The sequence below is a fragment of the Poecilia reticulata genome, linkage group LG10, assembly GCF_000633615.1.
Source record: "Poecilia reticulata strain Guanapo linkage group LG10, Guppy_female_1.0+MT, whole genome shotgun sequence".
Classification (NCBI taxonomy): domain Eukaryota; kingdom Metazoa; phylum Chordata; class Actinopteri; order Cyprinodontiformes; family Poeciliidae; genus Poecilia; species Poecilia reticulata.
In genome coordinates this window covers 12,180,388-12,203,598 of record NC_024340.1, presented here as the reverse complement: position 1 = coordinate 12,203,598, position 23,211 = coordinate 12,180,388, and the positions used below count along the sequence as shown (strand labels likewise).

Here is a 23,211-nt window from a genome sequence, read left to right as displayed (position 1 = left end):
CTTTATCACAATATGCTAATTTTTTTAGAAGGACCTGTAGCTTCCATGCCAGCTTTTGTCTCTTAGTGCACAAACATTGGTGCTCACCAGGCCCCAGATAAAAGCCGATGTTCCAAATGCAAGACCCACTTGCAGCCAGTTGGGGTTGGCTGTGTCCATCTTGGAGCTAGTGAAGGCTGATCTGGATCCGGCTGAAAGAATTCTCGCGCGCGCACACACACACACACACACACACACACACACACACACACACACAGCTTTTAATTAACAATTAACACTACCATGAAACGGGAAGACAGCACAGAAAAAAGGTTTTGGGGATTAGGAAAGCAAGATATCTTTAAAATAAGTGTAAACAAAGAAACAACCTGAATGGGGAGTTGGTCTGACCTTTGTTTTGACCACCATTAAAAACACTGCATTTAAAATGTTAGAAAACTAGACTGAACAAATGATAAATCAGATTAGAACCAAATCAAGCGGAACAGCCTGGCAGTTCTGAACAATGTAAAGGAGATCAGTGCATAGTGTAATAAAATTATCTGTTGATGCCACTTAATTTATTTTAATAAGATTTAAACTTAAATTGTGTATGTTTATATAGGTGCAATCAAATGTGGATGTACTTTCCATTTCTAAATCCGTTCAGAAAATACAATCAAAATTCAACTAATGTCCAGTTACATATAACCCAGTTCATTAATAACACAATACATCCTGATCAGTAGATTMTGTTAGGTAGTTAATCTGTCTCTAAGCCAGCAGATATAACAGCAAATGAAATGAAAGAWCAGCTGTGATAGGATTGAAACAACGGGACCGGGATTTTCATTATTTAGTGGTTAAACTAGCTGCAATAAATGCATCACGGTTACCACTAAATTCTAATCTTTGCAGTGAGAAAAGAAGTCACCCGTGAGAAAACGACGCGCTAATGCTAAGCTAAGGTCAGGCTTGAGAACAACCTCGGTGTTTTAATTAAGAAGAACCACATTAAACTTCAGTCATTCTTAAACACCACGCTGCAACTAACTCACCCCTGTTAACGAGAACAGCTCGAGATAACAAGCGGCTGAACGTCATTTTAGCACTGACAGCTGCCTCGGTGCTGGGTTTAATTCCGCCTGCCTGAGAGTTACTGTCGACTACGATGGATTTCAAAGCCTGGAAGGCCTGACTCATAGAGCGCCGAAAACTCGAACAAACTAGGTAAGGGTTTAATGAACATTTGAAATATCTTGTTTGGTATTGCTGACATACAAACAAACAAACAAACAAACAAACAAACAAAAAAAGCAGAAAAATAAAATATCTATTGCGGTATCAAATATTTTATTTCCAACATAATACTTTTGCTTTTGATTTTTAAGTAACTTTCTTTCCGGGTTATTTCTTTGAGAAAAATAAAGAACAAACACTTAAACATATAAGGAACAATACAAAGTGGCGACTATTTTTTTAGTCTCCTAGGACTGTGCATAATTTATAATATAATTTGGCAAAAACACAAAATATGACATTGCCACAAATATTTATTTGTTGAAGACAAAAACAAAGTAGGGGAAAGGTTAATTTATCTTTCTTTACATATTTGATATTAATAACGCAAAATCTTTGGAATCGAGAAATGAAAAACGACTGTAAATAACTAGAAGTGTTTTTATTACAGAAAAATTTTAAGTGTTTTATTTTGCCAGTAATTTTGATTTCTGCTTTGAGCTGCACGTTTAATTTTGGATTTAGCATTTTCTGTCTAGTGCTGTTGTATAACAGTTTGTTTTCTCCAAAATTAGATKTTAGTAAGTTACAGCAGTTACAGTAAGTACAACARTTATTACAGCAGTTAGTTGTTTTTCASGGAGCAAGAAACATTGTTTTATACTGACAACCTCTCCRAAGAGTGAGAGGCTGTCAATACGATTGTAAAAAGTCAATACACCTTTTTACAATCAAGGTGTATTGATTGTAAAAWGTATTTACTTTTAATGTATTTTGTCTGTTAACATGATTATTTGTCATATTCGTAAAGTAATGTAAATTGAAACATTGTAAAGTGGATTATAWTGTTACGACGATTTTGCTTTTGAAGAAATTAAATGTCATAAAACCATCAGTAAAGCTTCATCCTTGTTCAGAGCTGCATGCTACAGTTTTTTAACCCTCTATGGTATTAATGTTACCATTTGGCAACAAATCACTTGAAGACCACACACAGAATTTTACAATGTAATGCACTGAAAGAGAGATGAGACCCTAAGAGAAGCAATAGCAGTGTTTAAATTTGTCACATAATTTTCTGGGGGGARGTTTGACACCTTTCTCAACAGACCTCTTCACAGGGAGGAGCCTCACCATTTGACTCCTCAGAAATCATGAAAAAAATTATTTTTATGACATTTTTTGACCAGACAAAAATACATACTGAACAATAAATGAAGTAAGTTCACTATTCTGTCATTTATTGTGCTGTATTTGATCATTTAATAATGATAAACTGTTAAAATGKTGATGTTGTCATATGGCAACACTGTACCATTAAGATTACCATTGTATTGGTAAYCCATGCCAATACATGGATACGCATGTTGATCTTCTAGAACAGTGTTTCTCAACCTTTTTTGGCCCAGCGCCCCCCAGCCTTTATCCAGGTCCCTCACCGCCCCCCACCAAAGAATTTGCAGGCTACTTTACACTGACCATTATTTTATCATTAATATTACTATCACTATTGTAGATGTTTTGATTTTTATGCTTGTTTCTGTATTTATCATCAAAAATAATTTCCCAGAGAACAAAAAAGCCATGGGATTAGAAATTATTTTCACAGGTGTCAATGACAAATGTCCATAGACAAACAAATGTCTATGGTTGCAACTATTGAATGYTAGCAGTGGGTATGCACTATTTAACAGTCTGCGTGAAGAGAGGCGCGCCGGGCAGGTGGAGTTTGCACTGAATTTCCATCACACTATCAAGACAGACGTATACGAAGCACGCTCTGCTAACAACGACCACCGCATAACCATACTGTTGATGTGAACAAAATGGGATTGTGTCGATGCCGAAAAGAAACGGCTGTTTTAAATGTAATAAATAATTCCGATAATTCTGCAGATAAATTCTGTATAAATAGATATGTACATATCTATTTATGCAATCCGAGTCTGGAGTATATATATATAAATTTATTTTATTACTATTATTTTTGGCCGAATAATAAACTCCTAGTTTCGCCGCTCATCAYCTCTTACAGGTTTCACRCCGGCTGGCTTGTAAGGAATGAACTCGGGAATTCAACATGACCCGGAGGAGAAGCGTAGCGGCCATTTTGCTCGGAAGGGGGGCCTCGGCTTAAACACGTGAGAAAGAGGAGCCTGAAGGTCCCGAAAAAGTCCAGTATCTCTGTTTCGAAAGGAGTATCGTTCATGAGCAAACCAACAGTGGAGTAGGAAACCACCGCCATGCCCTCAGTGACTCTGCCGCAGAAGGAGAATGCTCTCTTCAAAAGGATTTTGGTAGGCACTTGGCGTTAGCTTATTGCAGTGCTAATCAGTGGCCCGTTGTAGCACATATAGAGCAGGTAGCTAACTCATCAGGAGCCCAGCAATTTTGAAGTCTGTTAACCATCAGCTGTGATAGAGCAGGAGAGAAACAGCACCGCTGGATGGTTATTCTGGGATGCTGCAGATGTCTTTTGACCTGTCAATAGGGCCGAAGTGTATTGACACAAGACAGCCATGCCCAAGTTAAAGAGGAAAGCTGCGGCAGTTTGTCCGCCTAAAGTTGGATTATTGACTCATGAGTGACGCTGAAGAGCAGCGGGGTGTTGTGGTTCTGTTTAGCACTGTTGTTACAGAGAAGTGAAGTCAGTTAAGTGAAACTCCAACTTGATRCACCTCCCCTAACCAATGGTAAAAAACAGTTTAGAGTTGAATTAAAACTCAACAGCAGAACTGGACCGTTGCTCCAGATGTGCTGACATCTCCGTCCCATCAGGATGAGGATTATTCCCGTCAGCAACAGCTGGAGGAAAACTCTGAACTGTCATGGCGGCATGCTGTGATTTCTTTCTCTCTCTCTCCTTCCAGAGGTGTTATGAACACAAACAGTACAGAAACGGGCTGAAGTTCTGCAAACAGATCCTGAGCAACCCCAAATTTGCAGAACATGGAGGTAAGAGAGACCCTTTTCTTCCTTTTACCTTTAACTCTGAGATTGTCTAAAAGCTGCTAACATTTGCAGAGTCATGTTCCATGACAGGTGTAAAAACACTAACAAAYTTTGTTGTTCTTCTGTCAGCCTTCCTGTTATCTACTGAAAGTTTCTTTCTCTCCGGCAACTAAAAATAGAGCACAGACACCTTTGTGTCTCTGTCCGTGTGTGCATGTGTGTGTTTTTTTTAATAACTATGAAACTCGGTTGTACAGTGGCACTATTGGTAGAAATGTTGTCTGTCAGAAACAAGATCTAGCCTGGGTCTTCTTTCTGAAAGACCCAGGCTGAAGGGACAGATGTTCTTGCTGTGATTTGCTACCAGTGTAAACACTTCCTGCYCTGATCACATGCAGCTGCACCTCATGATGGAAGATGTTTGTAGTAATACAGAATGAGGGACATGTTAAGGGAAAAGAAAGCTAAAATAATGTGTGGGATAGCTTAAAGTCAGGGCTACACATACAGCATCTCCCCAGAAGGTGACCTGCTGTGTGTTCATGCCTGACATTAGAGCTACAGCAGTAGGATAAGATTGATGGCCGATCTTATCTGCCTCCAAAGATCTGAAAATCAGCAGCTCTGCTGTTGGAGGCTGAGACAGACCAGCCCATCAGGCCATGCTAACAATAGTCACCCACTGTTAACTTGGTGCCTTTGTCACTATACACATTGAAAGTGTGTTGTGACCTTTTAACACCTGACAGTGTCAGTTATAAAAAAAAAAACAATCAGCTGTAATCAACAGCACCCCTACTAAGATAAATATTAAACTTAAGTGGAAAAATCAGCTTATTTCTAGCCTGGGTAAGACCTTGTTCTACACTTTGGTTTGTTCAGACGGTTGGRACCCTCGACTGTTGCGCAGGGTTTGCTTCTTGGAGATGTGGACAGTGTTGAGGATTTAAATTTTTCCCAGTTGCTAACGTTTGGCCGTGATGAATGTAATGTGCCASTTTGACGCTCTGAAGCTTACTGGAAATTGCCTGTGTTGTAAACAACCGTTCTCCACTGAAGTGAGAAGACCTGATCTGAACTTGTCAGTTCTTAATGTTAATCTGATATTTGGAAGCTTGACCAACACGGACTGAACGGTTTCCTTCATTTCCTCTGCTGCCAGAAAATCAACAACATCGCTCACTTCTCCTTCTGTTCAATGATTACTGATTACATAGGAACTCTACCGTAGGAATATAAAGAAATGGGAGAAATCCCACACAGATTACTGAAGGGAGATGAGAAGCCAATGGAATTCCATAAGAAGCTACTATGCAGACTAGCTTATTTTATGAATTCCCTTCTTTTTATTAACATGGATGTTTGGACCACTGACCGCATCAGACCTGTGAACTGCTGCCATCATGGTAACAGACCACMAGAGCAGTCAGTTCATTTTAGTCTGTTCAGATATTCAGAGTTCAGCTGTTGCTTCATGATGTTGCTTTATGGCCATACCACAAATACGTTAATTAGTACTTGACTATGAAAACATGACTGGACTCCACCAAATCAAATCTTACTTCACCATGTGTAGTGTTGCTGAGGGCCAGTTCATCTAGCTGTTGTCATGGTAATATCAGATGTAGTCTGTTTGTTAATTAAACTACAGTTGACAGACAGAATCGTGTTTCAATAAGAATGTTTGGGCTGTTTTTCTCTATCCCTGTAATATGAACGCTGACTCTGGTTGACTCTGGGCTGCAGAGACGCTGGCCATGAAGGGGTTAACCCTCAACTGTCTGGGCAAGAAGGAGGACGCCTACGATCTGGTGAGACGAGGCCTGCGCAACGACCTGAAGAGCCATGTCTGTATCCTTCACCTTGCTCTCAGAGGAGAAAGGGCGCCGGCTCTCCTCTGACTGACTAACACTCACCAGGGCTCGGTCCTGATYGGTGCTGTTCCTGAACTCAGACTCCTTCCAGGCTGGCACGTCTACGGCCTGCTGCAGCGCTCYGATAAGAAATATGACGAGGCCATCAAGTGTTACCGCAACGCTCTGAAGTGGGACAAGGACAACCTGCAGATTCTCAGAGACCTGTCCCTGCTGCAGATTCAGATGAGGGACCTGGAGGGCTACAGGGTGAGACACACACACACACACACACTGCTCAGAGTCTCATACCTGCAGGTACAAGGGGCTGATGGCACTGTCAGCGGTGGACAGTGTCTAACCTACTTCAAACTGATTGTAAAACATTTCAAGTCAGCCAATGACAGAGCTCTCTAGTAAGACAGTTCAGGTCAAACAATCAGCWGCAGGGTAATGGTAGGATGGAGAGACTACAAACGGAGAACTCCAGGACCCAGCAGTGAGGGAGGCCTGGTTGGTCAGCCCAGCAGGAGCATGATGTGCTGACCACCTGCGTTTCTCTGCAGGAGACCCGCTACCAGCTGCTGCAGCTGCGTCCTGGCCAGCGGGCCTCATGGATYGGCTATGCTGTCGCTTATCACCTCTTGGAAGACTTTGAGATGGCAGCTAAGATCGTGGAGGAGTTCCGGAAAACCCAGCAGGTACACTGGGGCTGAATGAGCTGCTGGACAGCTAATGGCTGAACCTCATGCAGTGAAATTCAGTCCGAGACTGACGACTGTAAGCTTCGCACATGTGGTTCTCACTCAYMGTCCGAAATAAAAAAAAAATAAAGACAGTGGATAATTGTTTTTTTCTAGAAAGTTTTCAACCTTCATACTAAGGATTTTAATTCACACTGAAAAATTATGAGAAATGTCATGACCACCTTTGAGACCAATAGGGCAATATTTGTGCCCGTGAGGGGGAGTTTAAAAGAGTTTGAGTCAGAAATCCACTGTGCTGTGTGTGTTTCAGAGAGAAAGATTACTGACTCTGTGAGACACTTGGCCTCGTTTTTTTGCTCGTTTTTCTCAATATATGTAATTTTAACTCAGAATCCCACTAAAAGTAGCTCCCTTCTCGGGATCAACCTGAACGTTTTGATACCATTTTTGTGGGGGTGCACGCAGCGGTATGGGTCGCATAAACGGTAACGGAAGAATAACGAAGAATATTAAAGAGACATTCTATTGGGTGTAGAAATAATAGGTGCCTGCCATGCAATGCATACRGAAAGTCACTGCTTTCACAATGCTTGTCTCAATGCTAGTGATGGGTTATCTGAATCCAGGCTTCGAKGCTTGTGTCGTCTTGCTGAAAACCACGTGACTGGCAACAAACGAGGCCTCGCATTGCATGGGTCACGTGACTGCTTCATTTTGCGTGTCGGTTTTCAAAATAAAAGCGCGATGAGCCGCGCTGCATCATGGGTTGTTGTCCTTTTGGTCTCGCAGCAGAGGAGAATATTTGTCTTCAGTGGCCAAAATAAAATGAACATTGACCAACATATTTGATGTGTATAGATGATGGCACTCATCAAAATGTAATGTCTGTTACTGCTTTTCTCAATTGTAGATTTTTTTTTATGACTTTATATTTTTGGTGATTTTATGAACTGCATTGTTGCTGAAATGTGTTACAGAAGTAAACTTGATTAATTGTCAGAAATGGAGCCAGTAAGAGGAAAATCTCTGACATCTGGGAATACTTTGATTTTATCCTCACAATAAAATTATTCTTAGATAATAATTAACCCCTCCACCTCCCAATTTCTCACCTTCTGCAAAGTTTCACTGTTATTTGTAGTTTGATTAGCAAAGATATATCAGTCTTTCACAGCAGAAACAGATTTAATGGTGTTGCAGAACTAAAATTCAATATCTGGCCATATATAAGGGATCAAAGCCAATTATAAATTCAAGAAAAAGTGAACGCCCCAACATGCACTGCACTCCCAAGACACTAAAACATCAAATGTCTTTATGGTCAAATCAGTCTGACATAAAAGAAAACCCAACACAACCACTGATGTTCAACATAAACCAGGATTAGATTGGCTACAAATCATTTTAATAATTAAAACATATGACAATTAAATATGGTTTCATTGATTCTCCTGTTACTAAATATGAGTTTGATGAAAACTTTGTGACAATATTGCATTTACTAATTTTTGGAAGTATGATCCAACTGAGTGAYMARGCTGTTAGTTTCACCAGCAGATGTCACTAGTGAGTCATGAATGAAGCATCGAGTAAYGAACCTTTTTGCAAAGCAAAGGGCTGGAAAGGTTCACTGCTTCATGAGGCTTCATTTGCCCATCACTACACAATGCATGACTGAGTCATGCATTGGAAATATGTATTTTTTGAACAAAAATATGGAAAAAATATGTCGCAAGTGACAGTCACTTGCGAGAGCAGTGACTGACTGGCAAGTCGGGAAGAATGCTTTCAGGAGCCTTTTATAGGGAACATCTGAGCCTCATCAACGTCTGATTGGCTTGCCATCCCTCTGCTGGTCCAATGGAGTAGCTGCTCTCCTGCAGCACTCAGGCAGCCAATCAGGAAGGTGTGCTCTCACAGCTGAACCTGCATAACAAAAYGAGCCTGCACAGCCTCAAGAGGCCAGGGGCTGTAACACTATCATAACCAGCGATCAGGAGGTTCTGTACAGGCTGAAATATTTCCCCTGTGTTTGTGTTGATGTCCAGACGTCTCCAGACAAGGTGGACTATGAGTACAGTGAGCTGCTGCTGTATCAGAACCAGATTCTGAGGGAAGCTGGCCTGCACAAAGAGGCACTGGAGCACCTGAACAGCTATGAGAAGCAGATGTGTGACAAGCTGGCTGTGGAGGAGACCAGAGGTGAGCACGCTGCCTCTGCAGGCTACAGTGGAGCCCATCTGAAGGCTGYTGAGGCTCTTAACACACAGCTGCGYGGCGTGAACATGTGTGTGTTTGTAGGAGAGCTGCTTTTGAAGCTGGAGAGGCCAGAGGAAGCTTCAGAGATCTACACAAGACTTCTGGAGAGGAACCCAGAGAACTGGGCCTACTACAAGGGCCTGGAGAACACCTTGAAACCAGGTGCACACAACATATAGCAAGAATTAATTCCCATTAGAATGAAAAGTCTCTCTGCATGGATAATTATATACTGAGGGACACCAATGAATCGGCTGCGATTTCCTTCATTCTGGGAGATTGGTGATTGGCCGATACTTGAATTCCTCCATTCTTTTGCAGAGCAAAAGAATGTCCTCTTTTGCTCTGTATTTAGAGAGGATGACTTATAACCCCACCAGGTCACGTCTGCAATCAAGCTGAAAATTGCCCTAGTCCAATCATGAGCCAATTACTCCAGGCCTCTCTACTCTTTACAGATATTTTATCTTGAATCCTAAATCTGTGTCTTGGAATTCTGTTCACATCATATCTCGCATCCCTTCGGCTGCTCTAACACCCATCTCATCACTGGGTCAGCTGACATCACCATGCCAACATYGTTTACGTTACCGGAGCCACTGCTGGCTAGCAGAGTGCTAGCTAGCCTGGATGTTAGCATGTCATAAAAGCAACCTTCTGCGTATGACATTCTGTTTGTGCCACCTACCTGAGACTGATGTGAGCAGATATAACTTTGTGAACAGTCAGTAATGTGTGTGTTATACATTTACATTTCACACACGTTTGGCTTGGTGTCTACGCTAGCAAGTAAATGAGTCATCACCAGCTAATCATCATCATCATCTGAATGGTGATTGTGATTTTTCAATCACAACCAGCAAATCAAAACACTGCATCACTTTACAAATTAACAGCAGGATTTTGGTAAACAAGAAAGTTAACTACTGTAAATAGTTTAATGTTGTACCATCAGAATATTTAGTTAAGCAGACAAACTTATTATCCATTTTAGATAATATCTCTTTTTATTGATTTGCTTTTAAATGTGACCAGTATTGCATAGCTTACCCACTGGCAGATAACTAAATTAGGATTTAAGTGAAGTAAAAAAAAAACTACAGGGCTTTAGTAGGTTTTCTCGAGCTAACCCTGGAAACTGTATTGTATTCCATATATTATAGTCTAGTGTTTCCTCACAATTCACGATAAATCCTCTTAGTGTGTTTCTTGCATGAAAAYTACCTTCTGTGCAGTGTTAGAAGCACTGTAATATGAACAAAAACAACTCTAAAGATCAAACGGCGTTAACATGTTAGCATTAAGTGTCTGTGTGTGTGTCTTCAGGCAGTGTAGAAGAGCACCAGAAGATCTATGAGGAGTCCTGGGTGAAGTTTCCCAGAGGTTTGGTTCCTCGAAGGCTGCCTCTTAACTTCCTCACAGGTAAACGCAGGACAGCCTGCTGCTAGACACTGTTCCATTAGCACTCTTAGCTCAGYCTTTGGGTCATACTGATATCAGCGTGGCTGCAGCAGCTCCCCCTGTTGCAAACATCAACTTTAGCACTACAGAAACTCTCAGGTGGAGAACAGCAGGAGAAGGATCAGGTGGTTAAGTTGAAGATCCTGGCTCCAGGTCAATGAGATCCTCTCCTGTGGAATCAGACAGGGTGTGGTATTTTGGGCTGATGACTCCATATTGCCATTCCAGCATCACATTCCTGTCTCCTTCCTGTTTGTCGTTCTGGTCAGGGGAGAAGTTCCGGGAATGTCTGGACATCTATCTGAGGATGAACTTCACTAAAGGCTGCCCTCCTGTCTTCACCACGCTCAAATCCTTGTACACAGACGGAGAAAAGGTTAGCAGAACCGTTCTGCTGGAAAGTTTCTGGCTGAGTATGAATTCATTAACGTACTTTGTTCATTTTTCCATTTTAGGTAGTGCTAACTTATTGTTTTTCTTTTGTTTTTTTATGTTTTTGGGGCATGCAGGTTATGATAATAGAAGAATTAGTACTTGGCTATGAAAGCTGTTTAAAAAGCAGTCGAATGTTTAGTGAAGGTGGTAAGTGTTTCTATATGTTCTAATGCATTACTCTGATTGGTGTCATTCTAGCTGTCTCTAAATGCAGGAGTTGTGTGTGTTATGCGTGTGTGCAGATGATGGGAAGGAGGAGCCTCCAACCACCCTCCTGTGGGTGCAGTACTTCTTAGCCCAGCACTATGACTTCATCGGCAAGGCCAGCCTGGCACTGGAGTACATCAACACGGCCATCGACAGCACACCCACACTGATCGAGCTCTTCCTGGTCAARGCCAAGATCTACAAGGTATGACGSTGCACTCAGAGTGACATGCGGCACCAGGACGACACAACTTCCTCTAACTGTCTGGCCTGATCCGTAGCATGCAGGCAACATCAAGGAGGCGGCTCGATGGATGGACGAGGCCCAGGCGCTGGACACTGCCGACCGATTCATCAACTCCAAGTGTGCCAAGTACATGCTGAAGGCCAGCCTTATAAAGGAGGCAGAGGAGATGTGCTCCAAGTTTACACGGGTACATTTACACTGGTCACTGTTTCCCTAAAGGTGGTTAGGCTGGAAGAATAGCCTGTCTCAAGGGATTTAGGGACCAAAACATCCTGACTGCAGGSTGTCCACGCATCCTAAAAAGCTCCTKAATCCTGAAAAAGATGCATGTTTTCCTTGTATATATTAATCACAAGTCTTAAATTTTGTCGTGGCAGATCTATGTAATCTCATATAGTATATGGGGGTTTTGTTTTTTGTCAGGCAAAAGTTTTAAGTAACCGTAAACATGATGGTTGTGTTCTGTGACTCRAGGCGGTTCAGGCTACCACCAATACAGTGATCCCTCGTTTTTCTTGSGGGTTGCGTTCCGAAAATAACCTGCGATAAGTGAAATCCATGAAGTAGTTACCTTTAGTTTTTACAATTATTATACAGCATAATTAAATACTCTACATTGAAACSAAAGAACAAAACCTGTTTTCAGGTCAGTGGATGTGTGTGTGTGTGTGCATCAATCCTTAGTGTGATCCGGAGTCATGTCATTAAAGCGTCTCCTCCAAGCTGCCCCGCCAGATTCACAGCTGTATCTACGGCAGAGCGACGGATCTCGTCAAGCGAGCCTCCGGTCAGGTTTTGTTCTGCCTCTGGCCACAGATTTTTCCAGCAGCATTCAAAGTTTTCAGCTTTCATCTCCTGAATGGCCAATCTGTATTACTTATATTTAAATACCGTAACGTTATTGGCACCCAGGATCTCGGAGACTGTTTAGCCATTCAGGACGCAAAACACAATGCACTGTGAAAAAAACTGCACAAAAAAATCTGCGAAGCAGCGAGACGGCGAAAGGTCAACCGCGTTATAGTGAGGGATTGCTGTACACCCTTGGTGGCTAGCTAACTAGCTTTTTTCAATCCATCATGCAGATGTATTTCCAGTTGGATGTATGACTTTGGTTTTTGCCACTGGCTCACTTCTGTTTCCAATGATGCTAGGAGCTTTCTGTGCAAGAAAACAACTTTTAGGCTTAGTACTGTGGGGGTTGAGAGTGTAGAGAGCCACATGCAGTGTCGGACACAAACCTGCTGCCAAGAGGGTGTGAATGTCAAAGTGGACATATCAAGCAAAATCCACTCTTTTGCCCTTAAATACATTTTTTGTTAAATTTGAGTGTCTGGGATTGCAAAAAAAAGTATTTTCTTCTTGTGCTGCCTAGATATYTTTATGTTCTTTTTGGGTTATATTTGTTCATTTTTCTCTATCTGCTACAAAATGTTTTCTTGTYTATGATGTCACTACATTTGTTGCTCCACAAGGTCATGACTTCCCAGAAAATGATCCATATGCATTCAGTGATGTTCTTGAGTCCTTAATTATGCCAATACTTTGTTTACTTCATTCATTTTGTGGTAGCATTTTAATAGGTATCTGACATGCATGGACACTACAGTTAAACTAAGCTCAATAGTGTAGGTAGTTGGTATGGATAGTGAGGATGTAAATACAGTAGTAACACCACTGTGATGAATTCATTTGAATACATAGTTCTGTTGTTTTATCGTCTATATTCTCTTGCTCTGGAGTAATGAAGACTTGTAAGAACTCCTTTTTTTCCCCATTCACTTTGTATTTTTAGTGTCTAAAAGGTTTAAAATGTATAAATGTAAAGTTTTTCTATACCAGATGCAGAGGTCGCGCTAGACTTTTTTGTTCTCAGTCATCTTGACCGACGAGATTTTAAATAATCAGTTATGTTCTATTTTTACCCRTCAAATTATAATCACATTAACATCGGCTATTTAGCCGCATTTTTTATGCGATTTAGCTAAWATTCACCCAGTTGAACCGTGAGTCCAGATCCCATCACACATAAAGCAGATAAATGCATCTAAAATTTTCTCCATAGTGACAAAAACCACTGACTGTGGCCCCAATAGCTTATAATAAATTAAATTAAACGACTCCACTTAAATTACATCACTTCACCCGCTGTGGTCTGAACGCTCAGCTTCACGAATTCCTCCTGGTTCKCATCTGCAGAGAAATCTGCTCTGATTCATCGGGCAGTTGGATCTGTCTGGTCCAAACCAATCCATTGAACTTTTCTTTTATACCCTGTGCGGTCCGGGCGTGCAAGGATTTTTATTGTTTTTTTGCATGGTTTCTCTTCCCCAAAAYGGACAGATGTTGTGTCTGCCGCTCTTCTGAGCATTGCTCTCCTTCTGGATGCTGGACGGTAACGTCYTCAGCTCCATTTGTTGAAATCACAGGATGAGTTAAGTTTAATTCTTCGCAGCGGCGGAGCCGCATCCGCGTTGGTTGTGCAGCCGCAGCGCACTGCGCATGGATCTAATTAACTTCTGCACCTTTATTTATTTCCTGTTTAGACTCTAAATTCATTCAACATTACATTCTCTTTAGTTTTCTCTGTTCTGTATGTAATGGAGACTGAAACTAAACACRCCATTTCTACCAAAGGTTTTGAATGGGCTTCCTAACGCTCCAAAGCCTCCGGTCCATAACTCTTCAACACGCTGTCAGCTCCCGGTCAGAGAGACGCATTTAGTTCAGTGTCCGTGAGATGATATTCAGAAAGGATTCTTTTATTGATTGATTTTAGTTGCCTCTGCAATGAACTCTTTGCGTAAAGGGTGTTAATTGTAACCTGTCAAATGACCAACGGGCTTTAAATTTTCCTGTCGTTTAAAAAAAATAACCGGTCAAATACGGAAAATATTCCGTTAACGCGACCTGACCACATGGCTAATTAGCATATCAAAACAATCACACATTTTAACTGGTTTTCCTTAAGCTTGCAGGTCATAATAKATGTTACCAATACTATACATAGAGCCCAAAACTCCTCAGCAGTCTGTCTCTGTTCGGCGTTCTAACCACACAACCAGGCAGATTTTTAAAAGAAGCAGCAAAAGCAAATGAGGTTGATSAGCAGAGCTGGTCAGTTGTCTCTGCTGCCTGCATATTGAGCTGTTAGCCTGTCATGGTAGTCATGAGACTGTCATATAGCAATATACTTCAGTCAGAGGCTTCTTCAGATTTGCAGCAAGACTGACTTCTACTGGAGATCTTGTCCATTAAGTCACCATCAAAATGACTCTTTGAAAATGTAATATCTCTCTGGGATAAAGTAATTGTGAATTGAATTGAATGGACTTGTGGGCCCTTAAAGTAAGTGCAGAGTGTTATTCTGGATTCAGAAGCCTGTTAGAAGCCTGCTCTTCTAACAGGCTTCTCTTCTAACAGGCTTCATTCACCTCCTGTGTTTGTGAATCTTGTGTCTCCAGGARGGGACATCTGCAGTGGAGAACCTGAATGAGATGCAGTGCATGTGGTTCCAGACAGAGTGCGCTTTAGCCTACAAGGCCATGAACAAGCTCGGTGAGGCCCTCAAGAAGTGTCATGAGATCGAGAGGGTACGTTTGTTGCTCACTCTGTCATCGCAGGCGTCTGTTGTTGTGAAGAAATCTAAAACCACCATGCATGTTTAATTTTTGCTCGGTTGCTGTTCCTGTTATTCTAGAAGTCAGAATTGCTTCATTTTCCGGATTGAACAGTTAATTGTTCTACATCTATTAATGTGTTAATCTGGTGCATTGTTCTGGTTTGTCAGCGTACCAGCTGGATTCATGGAACTCTGAATCTGTCCTCTCCTTGTGTGTCTCAGCATTTTGTGGAGATCACAGACGACCAGTTTGATTTCCACACCTACTGCATGAGGAAGATGACGCTGCGCTCCTACGTGGACCTGCTGAAGCTGGAGGACGTCCTGCGACAGCACCCCTTCTACTACAAAGCTGCTCGCACCGCCATCCAGATCTACCTGGACCTACATGACAGGCCACTGGCCGATGACAACAAAGAGAGCCAGGCAGATGCAGGTCTGATGCCGCGTCTCATCTGGCTTTAGTAGAGAGCTACATGCTGGGTGTGGGGATAAAACACTTAGAAATGAAACTTTTCTCTTTATGCAGAGAACCTAACAGACAAGGAGCTGAAGAAGCTGCGGAACAAACAGCGAAGAGCGCAGAAGAAGGCTCAGTTAGAGGAGGAGAAGAAGAATGCAGAGAAAGAGAAGCAGCTGAAGAACCAGAAGAAGAAAAAGGAGGATGATGATGAGGAAATTGGAGGGCCCAAGGAGGAGATAATACCCGATAAGTTAGCTAAGGTGGGTCCAGGGTTTCTTGTGTTCTATCAGCTTGAAGGAATGTTTTTGGAGTATAAAAATAAATAATAAAAACTCGTTCTGATTGTGTGTTCCCAGCCGGAGAACCCTTTGGAGGAAGCAGTCAAGTTCCTCATCCCTCTGAAGAACCTGGTGCGCAACAAGATCGAGACTCACCTGTTAGCCTTTGAGATCTACTTCAGAAAAGGTTGGCAGCTCAGAGGAGGGATGGGATCTGCTGCCTCATGGCAACTTCAGATTGGCAGTCAGACATTTCTGTTTAAATATGTCCAACTGCTGTGACTAATTCAGCCTTTAAACCTTTCTCAGTTTGTTCTGTAATAACTATATAATAAATGTACTGACCCTTTACTGACCTATACCTACTGACTGTAACTTATATGAGCAATCCCCAGGATTTGTAAAACTCTGACCTGCTGATATAGTTTTGAACAGATTTAGGGAAATTTCTCTTAAGAGGTTCTACAGGATATAGTCTCATGTGATCAGTTGTTTATTAGCTGTCTTAGAAGCAGAGGCGACATCACATGGTGTGCGTTTGTGCCAACATGTCTGAGAACAGAGAGTGGTTCTGATCACCAGCTGGTTTCACGGTGCATTTGCCACTCTGTCTGTAACCTGGTTTATCTACATGTTACAGTGTTGCACTAGAAAAGRTTGATGGAAACTGCAGAATTCAAAATAACTTTCTCAATTTTGCAATATCTTTACGCTCACATGAATGTAAAAAGGTTTTTGGCTTTCCTGAAGTAGAGTTAATGCACTAAAGTATAGATAGACACTTTTATAGAGTATGTTCCAATGCAGCAAATTTTCTCATCCACTGCTGGGACTGTGAAATCTATCCCCTTCAGAGGGAAAGACTTTTTCTGACATGTGTGGTCCATTCTAGTTTACAACCTCAACGATCTGTTTATTACAGCCGTACATGTCATCAACATCTGACATWGCCTGGTTGATTTGCTCCAAACAGTAGATAGAAACACACTGAACTTAAAGGTTTATCTAAAATCAGCAAAATAATTAGATGGAAACTGAGCAACTGATCCAGCCTGTTTCAGCTGAGAAAACAAAAGTTTTTTCCTGCACCATAACTTGTCTGTCCGTTCTTTTCTTCCTAGAGAAGTACCTTCTGATGTTGCAGTCGATAAAGAGAGCGGTGGCCATAGAACCCTCCGACCCATGGCTGCACCAGTGTTTAGTGCGCTTCTTCAAGAAGGGTGAGAAAGTGACTGCTGGCCGTGTTCAGCTCTCGGTCCTTCCAGAGGTGACTAAAGCTCAGTGTTTGCTGCTCGCAGTGAGWGAGAGCGCAGACCTGGCCGAGGCGGTGAGGACTGTGCTGAAGCAGGAGATCTCCAGGCTGTTTGGAGACAGCAACCCTCAGAGCTTCAAYAAGAACTACTTGAGCCAACACTCCAGCTGCATCCCCCACCGGCTGGCTGGTAGGTACGCCTCAGAGGGAGGAGCTACACACTGCACCGTGTTTCTCAAGAAAACATTGGGACTGTACAATATCAAAACTACTAAAATGAATAAAAACCTGGGAAGCTAAAGACTAATTTGGAACAGGAAATACAGAGGCYGAGCTGAGAACTAAAGACAGCTTTACAAGAAAGCAACAGTTTCTGCTGTCTTGCATGTCTTTGCATCTTGTAAAAAATATTTTACTGGTGGTGGGACTCAATTAAAAGTTTATTGAAGGGGCTGTCATTAACTAATCACTATTGCATTTTAATCAAACCATATATTGACAAAAAAAAGCAACATTTTCAATTCAAGWCCCCTTTTTGCCAGTTAAATTCTTGATTAAATACAAATAAGAGCTCTACAAAAAAGATTCTTATACTTTTTAATCTGTTATTCAGGTTTTTCCACCATCAGGTCAGAGCAAAGTGTTATTCAATCCATTCATCTTTTCAGAGTTTCAGGAACTCCTGATCATTCATGGAACTTCTGTAGAAATGTGACTGTAGAAGCTGACATTGGCGTTAGCCTCTGTGCTGCAGCTACATGGTTAACATGTAGCTATTTTAGGCTTGAATAGCTTTGCTGAAAGGCTAACTCCTTTTAGCTCAACCTGGACAGAACAATAGTCTTTTCCAGCGTCCAATCAGGTCGTTTTTTAGAGGCAAAAAAACAAGATCTAAAGTTAAGAGATCTATAAGATAAGAGTAGGTAGGACTGTGAATTCTTTGAGTAAACCCAAATTAATTCAACATTGAAAGCAACATTCAGGCTATCACCGTCAGTGTCAACATGAATGTTAAGTCTCCTCTATATATTCTTCTTTATTAGAACGTTTTTTTTTTTCCATCTGTTTTTGTTCATGTGTTTCTGTGCTTCAGTCTTCCCTGGGGAAGACAAACATGATTTGGCCGATTTAAAGAAGAAGCATGTGGCTGTGATTTAACTGAATCTGTTCTGGACTCTGTTCTATGCAACGTTTGCACCAGAAGCACCTCTCAGACCCTTGTCTCCTTGTGTCTGCAGCTGCTAAGATGATGGTCTACCTGGAGCCGTCCTCTGATAAAATGGCCTGTGAGATCGCAACAGCTCTGGCCGAGCCTCTGTCTGGAAGAAGCATCCAGGTGAGTCATCTGACCACTGGAGGGCGCCACAGTGAGCGCCATGGTAACTGAAGCGACTTGTTTGTCCTCAGATCTGCTCCGAGGTGCTGGAGGCTCTGAGGAGCGGCCAGCTGGGCGAGGCTCAGCAGAAAGCTGCCGAGTCTTACCGTGCCACTTGCCACAAGATCTACCCTTACTCCCTGACCTTCAAGCCCCCCGGTTACCAAGACAACAGCACCACAATCAGCGCCAACGGCGACCTGTCGGCAGGAGAGCACGATGATCTCGCACATGAAATGTGAGGAGAGGGGGAAGAATGGGGGGGATCAGAGGGGTAGACCCCTGCCAGACGCCTTAGTTCACCACCACAGCCCCCCCACACCCACACATTGCACTGACCTGCTGGACTGAGCACCCCAGGATGGACGGCAAAGGGAACAGAACCATCAGACTTTTTTTAAACAACACAAAAGGCTCTGCCCAGTTCATGGCATCAGAAAAGAACTGATATATTTACACTGGGAGGCAAAGGATTGTGGGAAGTGTGGTCATTGGCTGGCTGGAGTGGCCTGGTGAACGGTGAACACAGTCTAGGTTTTCTAGAATACCTGTGTTTTCATGCCAAGTTCTTCTTGTAGGTGCATCTGCTTCTCACGTTTTTAAAAGTAATTTATATATTACAAACTGACAGAGGAATTAATAAAACTGTTTGCAAAACGTGTGTGTGTGTGTGTGTGTGTGTGTGTGTGTGTGTGGTGGGGGGCTAAGGAGTGCAAGATGGCTGGTCATGCTTTGCTGCAGGAACAGGAAGCAGTAAGACCAAACGGTCAGTCACACTGTTGGCCTGAATGTTCACTTCCTGTTCCTTCAGCTGCTGCTTTTTGCCGCCTGTGGTCATTTCTAAGCAAAGTGGTGATGAGTTTGTGAGCATTGAAACTGAATACAACAGCACCTCTAGTGATGGGAGTATGTTGGAGCATCTCTGCTGCATTAGTTTTGTTCGTCAGTTTTTGGGTTGAGGTTTTTCATGTTTGGACAGTTACTCCCTGTGGTTTTGGATGTAGTGCAACTGGAAAGGTATCTGCTTTTTATTCTAACTTTCAATTGTAATGCATAACCAKGGCAACAAGGTTTTTACAACAACTGGSAGCTGATTTGCATCCCCCAGGCATAGAAATACTTGATCTCTGACCAGGTCATTTCAATTCCAGAGGAGTTGAAATGAGGCTTCATGGCTGCAGAGCAGGAGSTCCAAACGTTTTCATGGATCAGAACAGGCATGAACTTTAGGATCTTGGTCCCCAACAGCTTCAGTTGGCTCAACATCCTCAGTAAACACTTAACCCTCCAAGGGTAGACATCAGAAAATCTGAACATCCTATTCTGAAGAAAATATAATCAGTTTATTTCTGTAGCGCCAATTCACAACTACCATCTCAAACAGATTAAGTTATGTTTATTATTCAAATTATGAAATTTAAGAAAACCCAGCAGACTGCATCAAGTCATTGACAATCCCTCATACTGAACATGCATTTAGCGACAGTGGAGAGGAAAAAACTTCCCTGGAACAGGAAGAAACCTTCAGCAGAACCAGAACTTTTTATTTCTGGATTAATTAGCAGCCATGATTATTATTATCCTACAACTGTGTGTTTTAATCTTGTTTAGGTAGTGAAGCCTCTGCTGTCTGGTCATGCATTGATTCTCTAAAGTTCAGTTTTGATAGAATTTAGCCTGCTGTTAGCTCACAGTTAAACTTGTAGGTGATCACATATTAGTTTGGTATTCACAGTTGTGAGACTGATTCAGAATCGGTTGTGGACATTGATTAAATACTGTACATTTTAATGTACCGACCTATCACTTTTAGCTAATTTAGCCCTTCACGTTGTTTTGTTGTATGAAGAGTCTCACTCTATTATTATGGAATTGGAGTCATTTTCTGACCAGTAATTTGAAAGCCTAAGCGGAACTAGTAAGGGAAATCTATTACCACRTTTCTCTGAAGGATTGYGTTACACAGAATTAACTCCATACATGTCATGACTTTTAGGTCTGTTGGTTTTCCATCACTCTGTTCCTGGCTGCCCCTCACAGCTTGGCTYGTTGTCTTCCTGTTTCCACCGCCTTCTCCTCCTCTCTCAGGTTCTGGGAGGTGAGAAAAGTGTGGTCCAAGTTCAGGTAAGAGGTGATGAACTCTGGGAAATGTCTCTTCAGAACCACCTCCAGGAACATGTCTGCTGCCGTGTGTAACCTCTGTTCAGTCCTAAAGCAGATAAAACACTTTACGGGATGAGAGCAATTTAGGAGAAGAAAAGCCCAAGTCCTCCATTGCAGCATGCTTACCTTTCAGAGGGACACAGGCGGCCGAGTTCAGTGCTGAGCTCCTTGGTGAGTTCAGTGACGAGCTGCCTGCTCACCACCCTGCTGTCATCTTCCAGTCGAGCCTGGTGTCGGATCCACTGCCACACCTGGCATAGCCATTTGCTAAGTTAAAAGCTGTTCTGCAGAACTACTTCATCCTACTCAGTCCAGTTTAGTTTCTGTTCAAGAATCATTTTGTCCATTGTTACTGGTAGATAGTTCTGTTTTTTATTTTGGTCCATTTTAATGCCAGTCAGGACCTTCTCAGTAAAAGAAGTAGAACTGTTGGGCTGTAAACTAGAACTCTCTTAGAGTTCTTTGGTGAGTTCTACTTCATAAAATCAGACWAACAAAAAGTATAATATATGAACTGTTCATTCACTTTACCCAAAGGTACTCAAACATTTTCTGAGGTCCTGATTGACTGTTGGGACATATTGTGGATCTTTTTCAGTTGTCTGTGTCACTGTCCTGTTTAAGTCACCAGGGCTGGAGTTAGTAGAAATTCATTTTGATGTGTGGTTTGTTAGTCTACCTGAGTTTGCAGATCCCTAAAAGAAGCAGACATGTTTTATCTGTGTTGCAGTCTCTCATTCAGTTTATTATGTGTTTGGCTGAAAGCAGGTTCTGTTGGACATGTCAACCTTCCACCACTCCTGTTTGAACTCTGTTCACCTGTAATTTTCTATATCAGACCATCTGTGATGTATTTACTGAATCGTGAGAGGATTGTCTGGAACCTACCTGGGATCTAGAAATCTCTGCAGTGGCTGAGTCTTCCACCTGGCCTCTGTAGAAAAAATGGCCTTTACCTGGAAAACAGCACTATGGTCCTCTTACAGTAMTACAGTCCTCTTATAGCCCTGTACTAACATAAAAAGGTTAATCAGAGTTTCTAAAATTGTTTCATTATGCTAAGCAAGTTTTTAGCATCACTTTTTAGCAGGGAACGGCTCCTGGTGGTTCAGGACTCGACAGAGAACATGGGTGCACCTCAGTGAGAGCAAGCATCTCAGGATTTTTGCCCAAAGTGTTGGTGTATGACTCTCACCTGATAGCCATGCACTAATAAACAGGACACCCACTGCAATGTTATACTTAAGCCCATAAAGAGTGACTCCTCCCTGAGGAAAAAGACAAAAACAAATCATGTGCTGTTGAACCTTCTTGCTACTTTGTTCCAAACAGTCTCCAATCTAACCCCTGATTCCACTAACAGAGGGCATGGACAGCAGGTCCTCAGGAGTCACGCTGACATCGTCCCGGAGCCGGTTGAGCTGGTTGTCACCTTCCGTGTGAAGCTCAAACAGCTGGAGGAAAAAAAACATCACCACTCATGTTAAGATGCCAACTTACTGCAATGTAACAACCTGAAACCATGATAAATCATTCCCAACTTTTTTCATCACTACTGTGACAGATAAGCTGTAAAATTCAAGTGAAGCACAAAAKTTATCTAGAAAGGGGGAGGAGTGCAAAGCAGTTTTGGAAAGAAACTTTTTTTTCCTACTGTAGCTTGCAGAGGTCATCTCTACTCCACAGCCCCCCTCACAATTTTTCTGTCAAATTTGGGTCTGGACTCTGTACAGGCCAATCCACAATGTTCTTTTCTGCTGATGTTCACTACACTGTAGTTTTTAACCATTGTGTTTACAAATGKGGTCCAACCGAGCACACACCCATATCAGTTGTATCAGTTGCCTCAGTCCTTGCACACACAAGGGTTAATTTTACTTGAGGAGTAGTATAATGAAGTATCACTGCTCTTACTTGAGTAAAGTTTCTGGACCCATTGTGAGAAACTGAAGAACACACAGTCTAACTCTATAGATCTAGAAGATGCAGTAAGCACCATGTTGTCACTGGCAGTACCATACACTTATGTAACACTTACTGCTGTAGTTTCTTAATTTTTCTGCTCAGTTTGTAATCATCTTATATATTTGAATCATTTGCTTTATTTTAGTCTTTAATCGAATTTACGAATAATTTTATATTTTTCTGTTATCATTGTGAAATATTAAATCATACGTTCTAATCTGCTAATCAGTTACTCATCAAATACTTTTTTAGTTTTACTTGTCATTTTTGGGGGATTGTAACTTCTTTTACCTGAGTAAAAATATGTTAAAGTGGTGCTACTCTTTGGGTGATGTACTCTGATATTTTGAGCAGACATCTTTTTTGAAATTGCAGAATTAGATAATTTCTAGATATTAAATATATTTAGATATAAAAACTAAATGAATTTTCTCTCTTTCAGTTGAATTTGATATGTGGGACATAAACAGGAAATGAAATTTTGAAATCAARTCATGGTCTTTTTTTATAGAACAAAAGCTACTGAGAGCTGCCTTTTGCAGTACTAAAGCAGTATAATGAGGTACTCACTTCTTGCATGGGTTTAATCAAATTCATGTCATACACCATGAAGCCATCAACACCTGCCTTGATTTCCAATAACTTCAGCCTGAAGAGCAGAAAAACAGAGGAACTGAATATATTTACCCAAAAGACAGAAGAGTTGCATTAAAAAGAAAAAAAAGTCCTTTCTAGAAAATACTATTGCATTAAA

At 41.7% G+C, this 23,211-nt stretch overlaps 3 protein-coding genes across 3 annotated transcripts in view; 1 reads left to right on the top strand and 2 right to left on the bottom strand.

Moving 5' to 3' along the window:
• The window catches only part of ndufc1 (NADH:ubiquinone oxidoreductase subunit C1), a 4,376-nt gene extending 3,169 nt beyond the window's left edge, over positions 1 to 1,207 (bottom strand). The window contains exons 1-2 of the mRNA XM_008419984.2: positions 1,038 to 1,207; positions 88 to 191 (exon numbers count right to left, since the gene is read on the bottom strand). Of these exons, the coding sequence (XP_008418206.1) occupies positions 88 to 191; positions 1,038 to 1,182 (249 nt within the window). The 5' untranslated portion in view covers positions 1,183 to 1,207. The remainder of the gene's footprint in view (positions 1 to 87; positions 192 to 1,037) is intronic.
• The window catches only part of LOC103471157 (N-alpha-acetyltransferase 15, NatA auxiliary subunit-like), a 20,881-nt gene extending 1,891 nt beyond the window's left edge, over positions 1 to 18,990 (top strand). The window contains exons 2-21 of the mRNA XM_008419985.2: positions 3,254 to 3,515; positions 4,089 to 4,173; positions 5,917 to 6,021; positions 6,136 to 6,293; positions 6,590 to 6,724; positions 8,779 to 8,932; positions 9,032 to 9,151; positions 10,316 to 10,411; positions 10,720 to 10,826; positions 10,960 to 11,032; positions 11,128 to 11,297; positions 11,374 to 11,526; positions 14,804 to 14,932; positions 15,184 to 15,397; positions 15,491 to 15,684; positions 15,781 to 15,889; positions 16,824 to 16,922; positions 17,001 to 17,144; positions 18,193 to 18,290; positions 18,362 to 18,990. Of these exons, the coding sequence (XP_008418207.1) occupies positions 3,462 to 3,515; positions 4,089 to 4,173; positions 5,917 to 6,021; positions 6,136 to 6,293; positions 6,590 to 6,724; positions 8,779 to 8,932; positions 9,032 to 9,151; positions 10,316 to 10,411; positions 10,720 to 10,826; positions 10,960 to 11,032; positions 11,128 to 11,297; positions 11,374 to 11,526; positions 14,804 to 14,932; positions 15,184 to 15,397; positions 15,491 to 15,684; positions 15,781 to 15,889; positions 16,824 to 16,922; positions 17,001 to 17,144; positions 18,193 to 18,290; positions 18,362 to 18,571 (2,607 nt within the window). The 5' untranslated portion in view covers positions 3,254 to 3,461 and the 3' untranslated portion in view covers positions 18,572 to 18,990. The remainder of the gene's footprint in view (positions 1 to 3,253; positions 3,516 to 4,088; positions 4,174 to 5,916; positions 6,022 to 6,135; positions 6,294 to 6,589; positions 6,725 to 8,778; positions 8,933 to 9,031; positions 9,152 to 10,315; positions 10,412 to 10,719; positions 10,827 to 10,959; positions 11,033 to 11,127; positions 11,298 to 11,373; positions 11,527 to 14,803; positions 14,933 to 15,183; positions 15,398 to 15,490; positions 15,685 to 15,780; positions 15,890 to 16,823; positions 16,923 to 17,000; positions 17,145 to 18,192; positions 18,291 to 18,361) is intronic.
• The window catches only part of ugl (ureidoglycolate lyase), a 19,132-nt gene continuing 14,671 nt past the window's right edge, over positions 18,751 to 23,211 (bottom strand). The window contains exons 6-11 of the mRNA XM_017307013.1: positions 23,028 to 23,106; positions 21,854 to 21,946; positions 21,688 to 21,760; positions 21,381 to 21,448; positions 20,619 to 20,743; positions 18,751 to 20,538 (exon numbers count right to left, since the gene is read on the bottom strand). Of these exons, the coding sequence (XP_017162502.1) occupies positions 20,364 to 20,538; positions 20,619 to 20,743; positions 21,381 to 21,448; positions 21,688 to 21,760; positions 21,854 to 21,946; positions 23,028 to 23,106 (613 nt within the window). The 3' untranslated portion in view covers positions 18,751 to 20,363. The remainder of the gene's footprint in view (positions 20,539 to 20,618; positions 20,744 to 21,380; positions 21,449 to 21,687; positions 21,761 to 21,853; positions 21,947 to 23,027; positions 23,107 to 23,211) is intronic.